Source organism: Protomyctophum parallelum (assembly GCF_964188405.1).
Source record: "Protomyctophum parallelum genome assembly, chromosome: 13".
In the NCBI taxonomy this organism is placed as follows: domain Eukaryota; kingdom Metazoa; phylum Chordata; class Actinopteri; order Myctophiformes; family Myctophidae; genus Protomyctophum; species Protomyctophum parallelum.
The window spans coordinates 12,764,544-12,777,893 of NC_139708.1; the positions used below are offsets into that span (position 1 = coordinate 12,764,544).

General features: G+C 42.0%; 1 protein-coding gene across 10 annotated transcripts in view; it reads right to left on the reverse strand.

Moving 5' to 3' along the window:
- Window positions 1-3,387: 3,387 nt before the first annotated feature.
- Window positions 3,388-13,350, reverse strand: part of LOC310869719 (uncharacterized protein) — a 35,522-nt gene continuing 25,559 nt past the window's right edge. For 2 of the 10 annotated variants that reach the window (XM_083780587.1, XM_083780585.1), the window contains exons 5-6: window positions 6,410-6,447; window positions 3,388-4,504 (exon numbers count right to left, since the gene is read on the reverse strand). In XM_083780587.1, coding sequence (XP_083636713.1) covers window positions 4,473-4,504; window positions 6,410-6,447 — 70 coding nt within the window. In that variant the 3' untranslated portion in view covers window positions 3,388-4,472. Of the gene's footprint in view, window positions 4,505-6,409; window positions 6,448-10,569; window positions 10,644-13,350 lie in introns of all 10 variants that reach the window. The other 8 variants (XR_014570179.1, XR_014570180.1, XM_083780589.1 and 5 more) reach the window with 8 other exon arrangements.

Here is a 13,350-nt window from a genome sequence, read left to right on the forward strand (position 1 = left end):
GGTTTAATAGTATTTCATTGAATTAAAAAATATATATATATTAAATTAAATCAACTCAAAGTTAACTTAAAACTATAATGGATCTGATCCATTCAAAATGACGCTTTTCGCGACGTTTTCACCAACAACAAAAAAGGTCTATCCAGATTGTTTAAAAAAAAGCCTAGTATACTAGTATACTTGCAATTGGGTCTTGTTTGTTGGTGACATGACATCTTGGGGACACAGTGGTGACAGCGAGCAGCAACAACCCCCGTTCAGGAGTTGATGCGGCTGGAGGTCTTTGGTTGCATCCCACGTTGACATGGCAGCGACGTTACACTCAAACTGGTTACCTTGTGGGCAGAGTAGTATAAAAGAGGGTCACCCGTTCGAGTGCAACACCTGCTTGGGAATGTGGAGGTATGTGGCCACCAGGGGGCGGTGTTTCCCTCTTTAGCTTTCTTTTTTTTGGGTAATTCCACAGATTTAACACAGCCTACAGGTCATGATAGTGCAGCAGAGAGTGACAGGCTGCAGCTAGACAGACATCTTTATGAACAGTGAACACATTGAAAAGTAGAACAAGTAAAATGTCCAAAACCATTCGTTGTTTTTATTATCGTATTTCAAAAACAAAAGAAATCTGCTATACTTTTGTGCAACAATTTACAATTTAGGCATTTAGCAGACGCTCTTAATCCAGAGCGACTTACATTTAAGCAAGAACAAAAGCATGGGAATACATCACATAAAAGCATTTATCATGAAACATGCGTAAGCTAAGAAGGTAACAGTGGAATATCTATATGATGAAACTATACATAGCCTACACTATACATAATAAACTATACATATTCACTACTGTGCTATACATATGTACTATGGCGTGCTATGACTAGGCTATATACAATACAATTATAGTGCTGTCTACATAACATGCTATAAGTCTGTGTCAAATGCTATCTAAGGGGTTAGGGTAAGTGCTATGGGCCATGATGGAGTCTGAAAAGGTGGGTTTTCAGGCTACGGCGGAAGATTGGGAGTGATGCTGCAGTTCTGACTGCAATGGGAAGTGCATTCCACAGTTTTGGAGCCAGAAGGGAGAAGAGTTTGGGACGTGTGGAGCGTTGTCCCGGCGTTTTTAGTGAGGGTACTTCCAGTTTCCCTGCGTTGGCTGATCTGAGTGTGCAACACTCTTGTATGATGAAGTAGGGCATTCATTTACGAAAAGGTGAGATCCAATATAGTTATGTAATATAATATAATGTGTTTATGCAAGTTACTGTGCTAAAAGTTCAAATAGTAACCAATAAAGAGAGCCGTGGTGCTTTCACGGAACCGGGCCACGAACCAGCTTGCGTCTCCACCAGTTTAAAGCAGAACCATTGCAGGGAGCAGGAGTTCCCAGTTGCCCCAGTTTTCGCAATGTGTTATATATGACCCGTCAAAGTGTCCAATTAACAGGGGAAATTCTGTCGTCAATGGCAGTTACAGTTTAGCTTTTCTTTTTTTTTAATGATGATTTTTCCCTTGCCATTGCTTACTTTATATCACATCTGCATCTAAGCTATAGTGACACACCCACAGACCCACTTTGGTTCCCAGGTCAGGGCATTTCCAGTTCTGAACCAACTTTTAGGGTTCTGAACCAATTCATTTTCAGTGGAAACACTCTGGACTGGTTCAATATTAGGCAGAGAAAAAGGAACCAGTTCAACAACGGTGGAAAAGGGGCCTTCGGGTTGTTCTCTAGACTAGTCTAGACTAATAGACTACAGTTTGAGTTGTCTCTCTTTCCAGTAGACTACAATTTTAGTTGTTCTCTCTACTAGTAGACTATACAGTTTGGTTGCTTCTCTCTACATAGACTAGTTTGAGTTGCTCTGCCTCTCCTGTATAGACTACAGAGAGTAGTAGAGTTTGAGTTGTTCATTCATGTCTCCTTCCGTCACGTCACCCAGTGCTTCTTGGTTCTCCCTGAGCATCAGGAAGATGGCCGCCAGCTGCTCCCGTTGCACCCTGGGAAGTGAAGTCACAGCAGTAGCCCTGTCAATCCCACTAAAGACACCACAAATCCACAGATGGGTGTCCTGGACACGGCCATTACTGATTGCTACACCTGGCCTACAGGGCACTGCTTGATGTTTTATTGAACTAGAGTTTCAGGCTTCAAATAAAATCCAGTCCTACGCTATATTACTCTGATCAGAGCAATAGTCAACTGAGATATTGACATTTGACATGTTAAACATTGCTGTAGTGCCCCATACTAGTGTATGTGTTAGGTTTATAGGTCCCCGACATGGCCACCTCAGAAGAAGCCATGGGTGATTTTTAACCCGCACCACAGGTTGGACTAACGGGAGGTCTGACTTAAGGGCAGTCCTCCATGGTCTAGCCTCGCGTAGCAATACTAATATCACTGTAATCTGCCCTGGGGCAATATGCATTGCGAAGGCAGATGAAGGCTGGCTACACAAGGCTATAGACTGGTGTGACTATATTGTCATGGCCATGCAACCCCTGAACCGTGTTTGTGTCGAGTTTGGTGTGGATTTAAGCGCCTTGCCGGTCCAAATGTTACCCGTTTGTGACGTCCATCGTCCTCTCATTAGGACATTTTAGGATAGAATTATTTTTCAATAATCGATTATTGCACCCCAGACAGTTTGGAAGTAGCTTGATTCAATATCCAGAACATTCCTATTATGAACCCATTGTAACTTCATGTTACTCACTGAAAACAGATGCCTCTGGTTCTGGTAAATGATATTGTCCATGAGGGGTCATTTTTATTCTTTAATTTTTAAATGAAAACAATAACAGATAAAAATCGATGACCCCATTAGTGTTTTAAAGTAAAATGCCCATTTCAATTGATTAGTTTGTTTAACTCCCACACATCCGGAGTGGCCTGGGCAACTATTGGCACAGTCAAAATTCTGTCCCCCAGCAAAGTACACTTTTCTTGAACTGTTTTATTCATGTTTGTTATTTTAAAGCACACACACACACACACACACACACACACACACACACACACACACACACACACACACACACACACACACACACAGGCACTCTCTGAAAGCCTCTCAACAGTGAAGTAGGCTACTGTACTGGTGATTGGTTTTGTAAGCCTAAAGGGCCTTTATCCTTGCATTTCTTTATACAGAGCTTTTACCAGGCTGGACTTTTTCGGACAGGGGCAAATTTAACACATTTAGTGTTTATGAGAATGCCAAATTATAAAATAGGTACTGTTTTTCCACACCATTTGAATGTGTGGAAAAACTCTTTGGCTTAAAAGTAATAAGAAACAGTTGGTTTTCCTTGATACCACAGTTTGCTTCATCTGACCCAGAAATTATAGTAGACGTGAAAACAAGCATAAGAACACAAGCGTTGGTTTAGACAAATTGGCTTTAATAATCCAGAGTTTATACAGTAAAACCCTCCAAGTTTAAACAAATAGTTATCTACAAGGTCTGTACGGTTTCATAAACGCACTATGTATCAAACACGTTATGTCACATATATTCAAGCTAAAATAACTCATACTCTGTCACATGGCGGTTTCAATTGGTGACAAGAAACTAGTTAAGATAAGATAGCAACGGGACAATTTGTAGCTAATATCTCCGTTCTTGTCGCCAAGCGACAACGCCACACTACGGAAACGGAGTTTAGGCCTACATTTTGCTTTAATGTATACCAGACATGAGTGTTCATTGGCATTGTGCATATCTAAATGATACAAATGTCTACCGCAAGAGTGAGATATTGATTACAAACTCTGGTTTTCTTTCCCCCCCCCTCCTCTCTCCTTTTGGTACTTTTGAAAGTTTGGGACCGGCTATGTTAAGGTTACCACATTGTAGTCCTTTTTCTTCTGGAGACGACAGTTTAATAAAAGTTTAGCCTGTAAAACAAGAAAATACTACTCTAACCATTCTCTGCTTTTTACTGACAATGTCTAATATTTATATTCCTAATCCAAACAGATCAAATTCCTATTCTCCAATTTCTACCACCTGAATGCTTATTGCTGCTCTTTCTCCACTTCCAAATTGGATTTTCGATTTTGGAATCTTCCCTCCCCATATAGACCAAATTACAACACAATTAACACCACCCAGACAAACACAAGGCAAGCAAAAAATGTGTACAATACAACTTCAGAGGCACTTGGGTGAATGGCTTAAAAAAAGCCGCTCGCAATTCACAGGCCAAAACAAAACAAACCGACACAGTCGCACGTCTCCCCCGGAAACACCGTAGAAGAACTACAGGGAGGGAAGAGTAGAGGCCGATGGTTGGGTCCAGGGCTCCATGCGGCGTAGTAGTCGTCGACAAGGCAAACCGATCTTCCAAAACGCACCCATCTTCTTTTTTCCAAAAGGTTCCTCCTCTCTCTCAAAGATCAGCTTAAAAGCAAACCAAACGAAACAAATCAAAAACAAAGAAGAGGCTGCTGGCAGGGAGTCTTTTTATGTTTGCTCAGAACTCTGAGGCTCTGGAACTGGAAGGGAAGAGGAGATGAAACGGAGTGTGAGTGTCAGAAAGTTAAAACTGGTATTAGAGGTCACTATAGTAGTGTGTTATGTCAATGGTTCTCAACCTTTTCAGGCCGCGGCCCCCCCAAAATAATCATACCGTATTTGAACTGGGAGTGGGGACCCCAACCTACAGTATGAGTTAGGAGCAGCAGTAGGAGTTAGGAGCATTGCATTTAGTTTGACTCCTTTGAGGCCTTTAAAAAGGCTTAATTTGCCACTTCACTGACATCTGGGGACCTCTCCCCCAATCATGTGGGGACCCCTGGCCACAGGTTGAGAACCACTACGTTATGTATTGCTGTTAGCAGAGAACAGGCTAAACCCTCTGTTCTTATAGGCCCTGCGTTCAGACTGGAAGCCCAAATCCGATTTGTGGCCTACAGTGGATGTCGCATTGTTTTTATGCAGTCAGAATTTTGCTAATCTGACTTGAATCACAAAATCCTTAGACTTGTTCAGACTGTATAAACACCAATCTGACTCCAATCTGGATAGGAAATGAGATTTGGGCTGGATTTGAGGTGTTCAGACTGAACAGGGCCTTTGACACAGCACATCTTCAAGCTCACAACGCATCGATGCATTGTGAGCTTGTAGATCTGCTATTTTCTCAAGTTGAGCACAGCTGCCCCTCTCAACTGAACGTTTTCTGTTTATATCAAGTACTTCCCAGTTCCCAGTAGCCCTTCATGGAAGTACATCTACTTATCTTACTTATTACTAATGTACTTATTGTGAGTCATATCGTTGGAGGTATTCAAATACGTTATCGAATATCGCATGCTTTTCTAATATTGTGCAGCCTTAATACAGGGCGCCATTGAAAAAGAGACCTTGGTCTCAATGGATTTCCCTGAAATAAAGGTTTCAATCAATCCATCTCCAACCTCTCAACTTGTGAGCTTGTAGATCGGCAATTGACGCAGGGACCCAGTCATATGACGGGACTCTAAATTTAAAACTGCGAAAGCATAGCGGTGCTATTTTAAAGTTTAAAGCTCACAGCACGTTTTTAGAAAGACATTTGTGGAATGGACCTTAGGTTTTATGGGTTAAGCATGGAAAGAGAGTAGAGTTAGCACTCACCGCCGAGCGACGCAGCATGCAGAGTTAGGAGTGTAAGTAGCACCGCTTGTTGTAGGTTAAACTGGAATAAAAACGCCAGCAGAAAGACCACCCCCCCCCCCCAACGTACAGAAAGAGACTGTAGCCCACCACCATGTTAGTACAGCATGTCCTCAGGGATTGAAACAAAAGCAAATCTCACGACTGAATGCGTTTGTCAGGCCCAATAGGTCCGGTCAGTCTGGGATTCCCTCCACACTAGTGCTGTGTTCTCTCAACAATAGGCTGTATGAACAGGAGCCATATTGGAAAGAAATTGGGCCTCTTCCTTACTTCCTTCACAGGTGTTACCAATGAATCAGTGATTCCAATAAAGGCTCTATTCCATTTGGTGTAGCACAGTGGTTCTCAATCCTTGAAACAAACAATTTCAAGGATTCAAGGAACTCTGAGAGTGTACAAATGGAACCAAATGGAGCCGTAATTAACATCATTGGTAACACCACAGTTGAAGAAATGTCCATGCGTCTAGTACAGTGGTTCTCAAACCCTTTAATTTCAAAGCACCTCCATAACTCTTGAGAGTTACAGACCTGTAGGGGTCCATTTGGGACCCTTAAAGGAAACCATGACAGTCCCTGGAACCAGCTCTGGGAACCACTGGTCTAGAGGGGTTGTCAACGCATTTGATGTGAATGCACCACGAACGAGGATGGACGGAATAGAATGAAACGGACGGACGGAGGGATGGACGGACGGAGCAGTATTGAAGACGGAAAAGAGAAAGGCGGTAAACTGAATACCTGACTGTGTGACGTCCATTGATGGTTCAATCTCTGTGCTGTAATGACCACCACAGATTTTATACTGACTGATGTAACATTTGCTATTAAAAGAAACTGTACTAGTCCAACCTGATGCAGTGAGTGAGCCAGTGAGGTGACATGTAAATGGACGGTTAGGCTGTCATCAACATTTGTTGCATTAGTGACCCTCTGAATAGACACATTTCTCCTCATAGGATTGAAAGTCCTCATCACATCTCAATAATTAGTGTGAAAAAGATATAAGGATTCTCAAGTTCAACAAAACAGTTGGTGTTAGTGCTCTAGAGGGCGCCAACGTACAACAGTAGGGAGCTCATGTTTACTTGCAGGGTGCAAACAGGCTACAGCAGTTAATAAATAAATAAATAACAAAACAAATAAAATAAATACATAAAATGTTGGTATGCATGATTAGGCCACAGACCCCCATAACTCTGAGAGTGTACAAAGGAACAAAATGGACACGTCCATTTGGTTCCATTTTGTACACTCTCAGAGTTAGAGACCTGTCAGGGTCCATTTGGTTCCTGTCAACAATTTAGCTGTGGGCCCCCTGGAACCCCATCAAGGACCCCTGGGGGACCCCACTTTGAGAGCCACTGAGTAATATACATAGCCAGCCATACTCTAGCTAGCAACTCCTTAGACTGGACTAGCTAAACATAGCACACAGGTGTTGTTATATGATCGGCATTGCATGTCATTGGCAGTATAGAAAACAAAACAACTGCCTTGCTGGAGGAAAAGAATGCACCCACGACCACGTCGACCGGCTACAGCGATACGGTCACACTGTGTCGTAAGTACATTCTCTGTTAGAACGACTCTGAAAGTTCAAACAGGTTGTTCTCAATGTGCACAAGGCATGACACAAACGCACACACACACACACACACACACACACACACACACACACACAGACGTGCAGAGGGATGTTTGCAAACACAGCTGCTGGCTTAAGATTGATTCACATTTTGTCAGGTAGCTCCTAAAATCTGAGAGGCGGTGATAGAAATCTCACTGGAATATTAGAAATGGGACATACTATGAACTATATTGATATTATGGATTGGGGGTAAGTCCCTGTGATATAGGCCTACTATAGTGTCATAATCAGGGGGTGAACTTACACATCAAGCTGCCTCACGATGCTACAGAAACTAAAGCAGCAAGCTCAAAATGAGTCACTTCGAGATGCATTTCAATTATAGAGTAAAGCACAATTAAATGTGTGTAGCAATAGTAATAATAAAAATGGTAATTAAGAAGAAGAAGAAGAAGAAGAAGAAAAATATGTATAGATAGAGAAAAAATAATCTTGTACTTTCGATGCTTTTGTGTGACGCTGTAGTACAATCACGTAGAGCATTCATTTAGGAAAAACTAAAAAAAAGTTAAAATAAAGAGATCGGTCATTGGGAGAGGACACTGTTCAAACCCTGTGTTGAGCTTAATGGATGTGATAAGATCCAAAATGGAAACATGCACATCTGAAAAAGTTGACGGGTGCTGAACAAAAAAATATACATACAGCAAGAAGGTAGGATGTTCTTAAGCTCCCAGTAGTCTTTTATTTTATTAATAACCTGCTTCTGAACCCCCCTACCTCAATATGCAACTGTTTTTATTTTTTATTTCACTGTCTGTATATTATGTCTCTATGCCTTACTTGATTAGATTTGTTTTGTGTTTTTCTGTCTTACCGGTAATTGTTTTTTATATATGTGATCTCGTCAGCATTGCAAATGAGGGGGAACCTCAATGCTCTTTGAGAATAAAAAAGGGTTTCAATCAATTTAGGATGCAACATTTTGACCCCATCGGCTCTTCATCAGGAATCAATTCCTTCCTGATGAACGGTGAGCGGACAAGACATCCTACCTTCTTTCTGAGCTTAATGGCACCAATATGCTTTTGTCCGAAGATTGTTCCCAGATGCGTTGTTTAGTGAAAGAGTGACGGCATCTCTTTGTGTATGTGCTGTACATGTCACAGTCACATGACCCACATAGATCATAGTGTATATAATGTCCCATGATGACGCCAGGCCCTCCTTTATGAACGGAGGCGGTTTAAGGGCCATATCGTAGCCGGTGGTGGAGGTGGCTACAAAGTGAGCGTTTTAAGCTCCAGGAAATTGGCCTGAGTGTACACTGGTCAGCCCACTGCGAAAATACACTTGTTTTTGAGGGTAGCTAGGTTTAATGTTTGTCTTTAGTTCAATGTTGGTTTTGTAAACACCATTGACAATGAAGAGAACATTTACGTCATGATGTGCCATTTACTTCATATTGTCTCTTTATTGTTAATGGCGTTTAATGTTTATGTTGGCACCGTTTGTTTTACATCACCATTACATCGCCTAATCAATGAGTTAGACTTTAATAAATTAGCGCCCCTCACTTCACACGGGTGTGATTTTTTCCCCCCACAGCCCATGTGAATAGCCAGGATTTAAAGGAGAATTCCGGATGAACCATTTTCTTACCTTAATCTGATGTTATATCCAATAACGAGTGGTACAGCTGAAAAATTACATAACTCCATTCAGAGACACATCTGTCTTTCATAATGACCAAATACTCTGCAGTGTTTTGTCCCAAATGGGCTTCTGTAAGAAGGCGAACAAACCTAAGACCCTGCTGAGGTGCGCTCTGGATGGAGTTACGTAATTGACATCCATTACAAAAAACTGTATATAATTGAGATATGTACTGTATGAGTGGAGGTATTTCTGTGGCCTACTGGCAATGTGCACAACAAATCCAGTGCTGATTGGTCCAGCAGTTTGCAAGAATAGCACTGTGCACGCATGTACGCGCACACACCTGCTGTAAGTATTTCATAAGGCAGTTAGGTTTATTATTAAAAAGGAACAATGTACAGACTACTGTACCTAATCAATGGTTAATAACAATGACACTGTTTTGTGCATGTTTAGCCCAGTGACTGCACTGTTATAACTTTGAGAGTGTACAAATGTAACCATTTGGTTACATTTGTACATACACTCTCAGGCTTACTGAAAGGTAGAGGAAAACAAAGCCGCCTCCCAGAAAACACGGTTTGCTTGTTCAAATTGTCAGCAGTAATGTAAAGCGTCAGAGTGCTAAACATGTACACAACAGCAGTGTGGAGGTGGGATTGATGAAGGGACAGGTGGGCTATCTTTAAGGGAAGAGGAGGATTGATGAAGGGACAGGTGGGCTATCTTTAAGGGAAGAGGAGGGGGGCTTATGGGATGAGGTTATGGTGATGGCAGGGGTTGATGGAGGGATAGGTGAACTGTCTTTAAAAGGTGGTGTAAGTTATTCTTTTTTTTGGTTTAGTTTTTTTTGGGGGGGGAAATAAGTGTTAACTAGGCTAGCTCTACATTACCATATTAATCATTGCTATAGACTATAGAGAGTGATTGTTCAGTAACATGGGTCTCCCCCATCTCTCCAGCTTTTTAGTAAACAGAATATATTTCCAGGTCGGGATACCAATTTTATCCAACCCGGGGGTTTGGAATTTGGAACTGGAACTCTATCAAACTGAAGCTGATAAATGGGTTCTCCTTCCTGATTGGTTGAAATGTGTAACCCACCTGAAAATGTATTTTCTGTTTATCAAAGAGCTGGAGAGACAAGTGAGACCCCATGTTACTGAACAAACACTCAATAGCAACGATAACTATACCAGAATATAATGCTTTAACTTTTTAACACTTCTCTTTTGTTAGTTTTTGAACCAAAACATATCTTAGAGCACCTTTAAGGGGCCATTGTTTACTGTGAGGAGATTAATAATACACACATTTCCTCGTGATAACATCAGTTCCGAAAGAACCACTAAAGAACCAAACAAAATAAATGTGTGTGATAGTGGGAGGGAAAATACCCTATGCTTCCATGAAATGACGCTGCCAAATGGGTCGTTTCACATCACTGACGTGAAATGGCGCATATGGCGTCAACATCTCGGAGAAACACACAGACGTCGGTCGTTTCTTTCCATGCTATATTATTGATCTCCTTTCATCGGAACAATGGGATTCAGTTTGGAAATCAAGTGCGTTCAGGGAGTCGGTTCAAAGGGACAAGGTTTGGTTGGGGTGGGGGGGGGGGGCTTATTGAAGAGAAATATGATCTTACCATTATGTTTCTAACAAACACTGTGGCCTGTTGGTGTTGTTTATAAAGAGGTAAAATCTGCTGTAAGCTCTATCCTGAAAGATAAAGATGGGATAGAAGTGAAAGCTCTGGTGAAAAGCAGAACAGTGAAGGCAGACAAGAAAATACCCCAAACTTTCTTTTTAACCCCCGCTGTTTACATAACAGTTTCAGTCAAACTAGAATGGTACACCAAGTCCTGAGTGTTAATCTAACTCTGAGGGGTACAAATGGACCAGTATGGGTCCATTTGGTTGAAGGTAACGGGTTATAAGCGATTACAGCGCATGTGAGCAACCATTTACACAGGTTTGTGGAGATGCTTACGGCAACTTATTTCACTATACATCCCTGGTTCTGGTGACTGACATTGTTTTTTGTTTTTTTTTCAATTACTTATTCATTTTTGTATATATATATATATATAAACATTTAGAAAATCAGAATAAAGAAGAAAAAAGTAAAACTAAAAGTAGGCCAACTCGAGCATTAGAAGGAAAATTATCAGTCACCGGAACCAGGGAAGTGTTTATTAAAAGCGTCTAACATGGTTAAAATAGGTTTCAATGGGTTTCAAATGGGATAAAATGAATATAAAAATATTGAATCAAGCTACCTAAGAAACTGTCTGGAAGCCAGAGCAGACGTTGAAATGATGAGTCCTGACGTGTTTTAAAGTGAAATAGCACAAGCAGGACCTTCATGATGTGCAAAGGAATTATTTGAGACGTAAAGCTATAGCGAGCAATAAGATCTGGCAGGCGACTGATCAGTGTGGTTTGTCTCTCTCCTTCCTAAAGCCCCCTGAGCTCCACTCTAAGCTCCTTATAACACCCTAAGCTGCCTCCCTACCTGATCCTAGATCTGTGAGGGAGCTTGGCAGTGGCACTCAAGTAAAAGTACCAATACCACAATGTAGACATATACCCCTTTGTTCTAAGTGAAAGCACTGCATTAAAAGTTGAGTAAAATTACTAAAGCAAAATACGCTTAAGAATCACCATTGGATTGTATAGTAATGCGTTGTTTTTGTCACTTTAACTGGGCAGATTGACAGATAATAATACATTATCATTTATCACTTATTGTATGCATTGTATTCATTTAAATCTTCAAAGTAACTAAAGCTAGTGACCAGCATCAACTTCCACAGAAGAAATAGCAGAAACTATTTTCACGAAACTGAAAATACACTAGCGCCGAGGGACCATATGGGTTTCAAGTGATTAATAAGCACAGTACTTGAGTAATAGTACTTGAGTAAAGTTGCTTTACAGCACTGCGGCACAGCTCTCGCCACTCAGCGCGCCATGACGAGTAGCGTCTGCGTTTGTCCAGCTTTGGCTGCCACTACGGCAGCCGTGTGAAGGGGAGAGGGGAGGGGAGAGCTGGTCGTAGTCTGTTGGTGGCGTGTGTGACGGGGAGAGAGGGGAGAGCTGGATTGTTGTGACACACGACAACATAGTTCCCTTTGTTTTCTGGGTCGCACAGCGGCAGCTTTAACGAAGGCTTGGGAAGGAGTGGGGCGGAGGGCGGGGGCTTTCATCATAATGTAATCCAATTTCTACACTGAAGAGATGTAATTCAGATCTGATGGCTTGAAGCGAGAATGGAAGATGACAAAAGTCAAAGCCCACTGAAACACTATAAAATGTGCAGAATTGTCCCCAGCAGCCCTCATAAGAGTGGAGACTATAAAATAAATAACTTTTGATCGCAACGAATTGCTTAAGTAGCAATATGCTTATGATGCTGCTGGGGAAACTGGACACAGGGGCAATTCTGCAAGTAGACCCCATGGCCAGTCATTTGGGATCAATATAAGTAGGACCATGAGCCTATAGTCCGGACAATGTTTTACATTGTGCCATGCGTCTCTAAAAAAAGTTTTACACGGTACTGTGTGTGTGCGCTGCTTGTGACACCAAGCGACTATAAATACTTGGTGTACTGTACTGTATTTCTATTTTCTATTGTCCTAGGTCGGCCCCTTTTCCTCTCATTCACAGAGAACTTCCAGTTCCTAAACCCCCCCCCCCCCCCCCCGAGACCCTCCACAGCAGCACATAGCACAGTATGGAGATCAGCAGCTGATAGTGTATGCAGCGCTGGCCTCTGTTATGATGTCACTGCTCTGTGGAGCGGAGGCCTCGGGCACGTTTTGCAGGACAGACGCAGAGACACGCGAGAGACAAACATTAGCAGCCAGATGCAGTATGAGGTAACACTGACCGGAAACTAACGACTACTGGAGAGGTTCTGGCTGCTGCAGAGAGAGAGGGAGGGAGAGAGAGATAGAGAGAGAGAGAGGGGGAGCCTGGTTTTCTCACTTTTTTTCAATCGGAACCGAGCAGAGAAATAATATGCAACTCGGTTTGATACAAGTTTACAACTGACCCACATAGATCATTTATCAGTTTCTATATAGTGTTCCAGTTTCGATTGTGTCTGCTCAATTGTTTTTAGTTAGTTCTGTGTCAGATGAACTGTGACTTTCAGTTTCAGCTAAAGGCTCTGCAGGATTAGCGGTATAGCTGTATGTGTGACACCAGTTCTCCTGCATGATGAGGTCAGATCGCAGCTAAATGCTAGGTCTGCATGTTAAGCAGTGAGATGGGATGAAAGAACAAGCAGGAAACAGCGAGTAGGAACGTGCAGGAACGTGCCATTGGGCGGTTTTAGCATGGACCACAATGCTATCGGGCTTCTTGATAGAACGTAGCATACCGTAGCATTGTGTCCTTGAAGATCGCCCATTTTCGC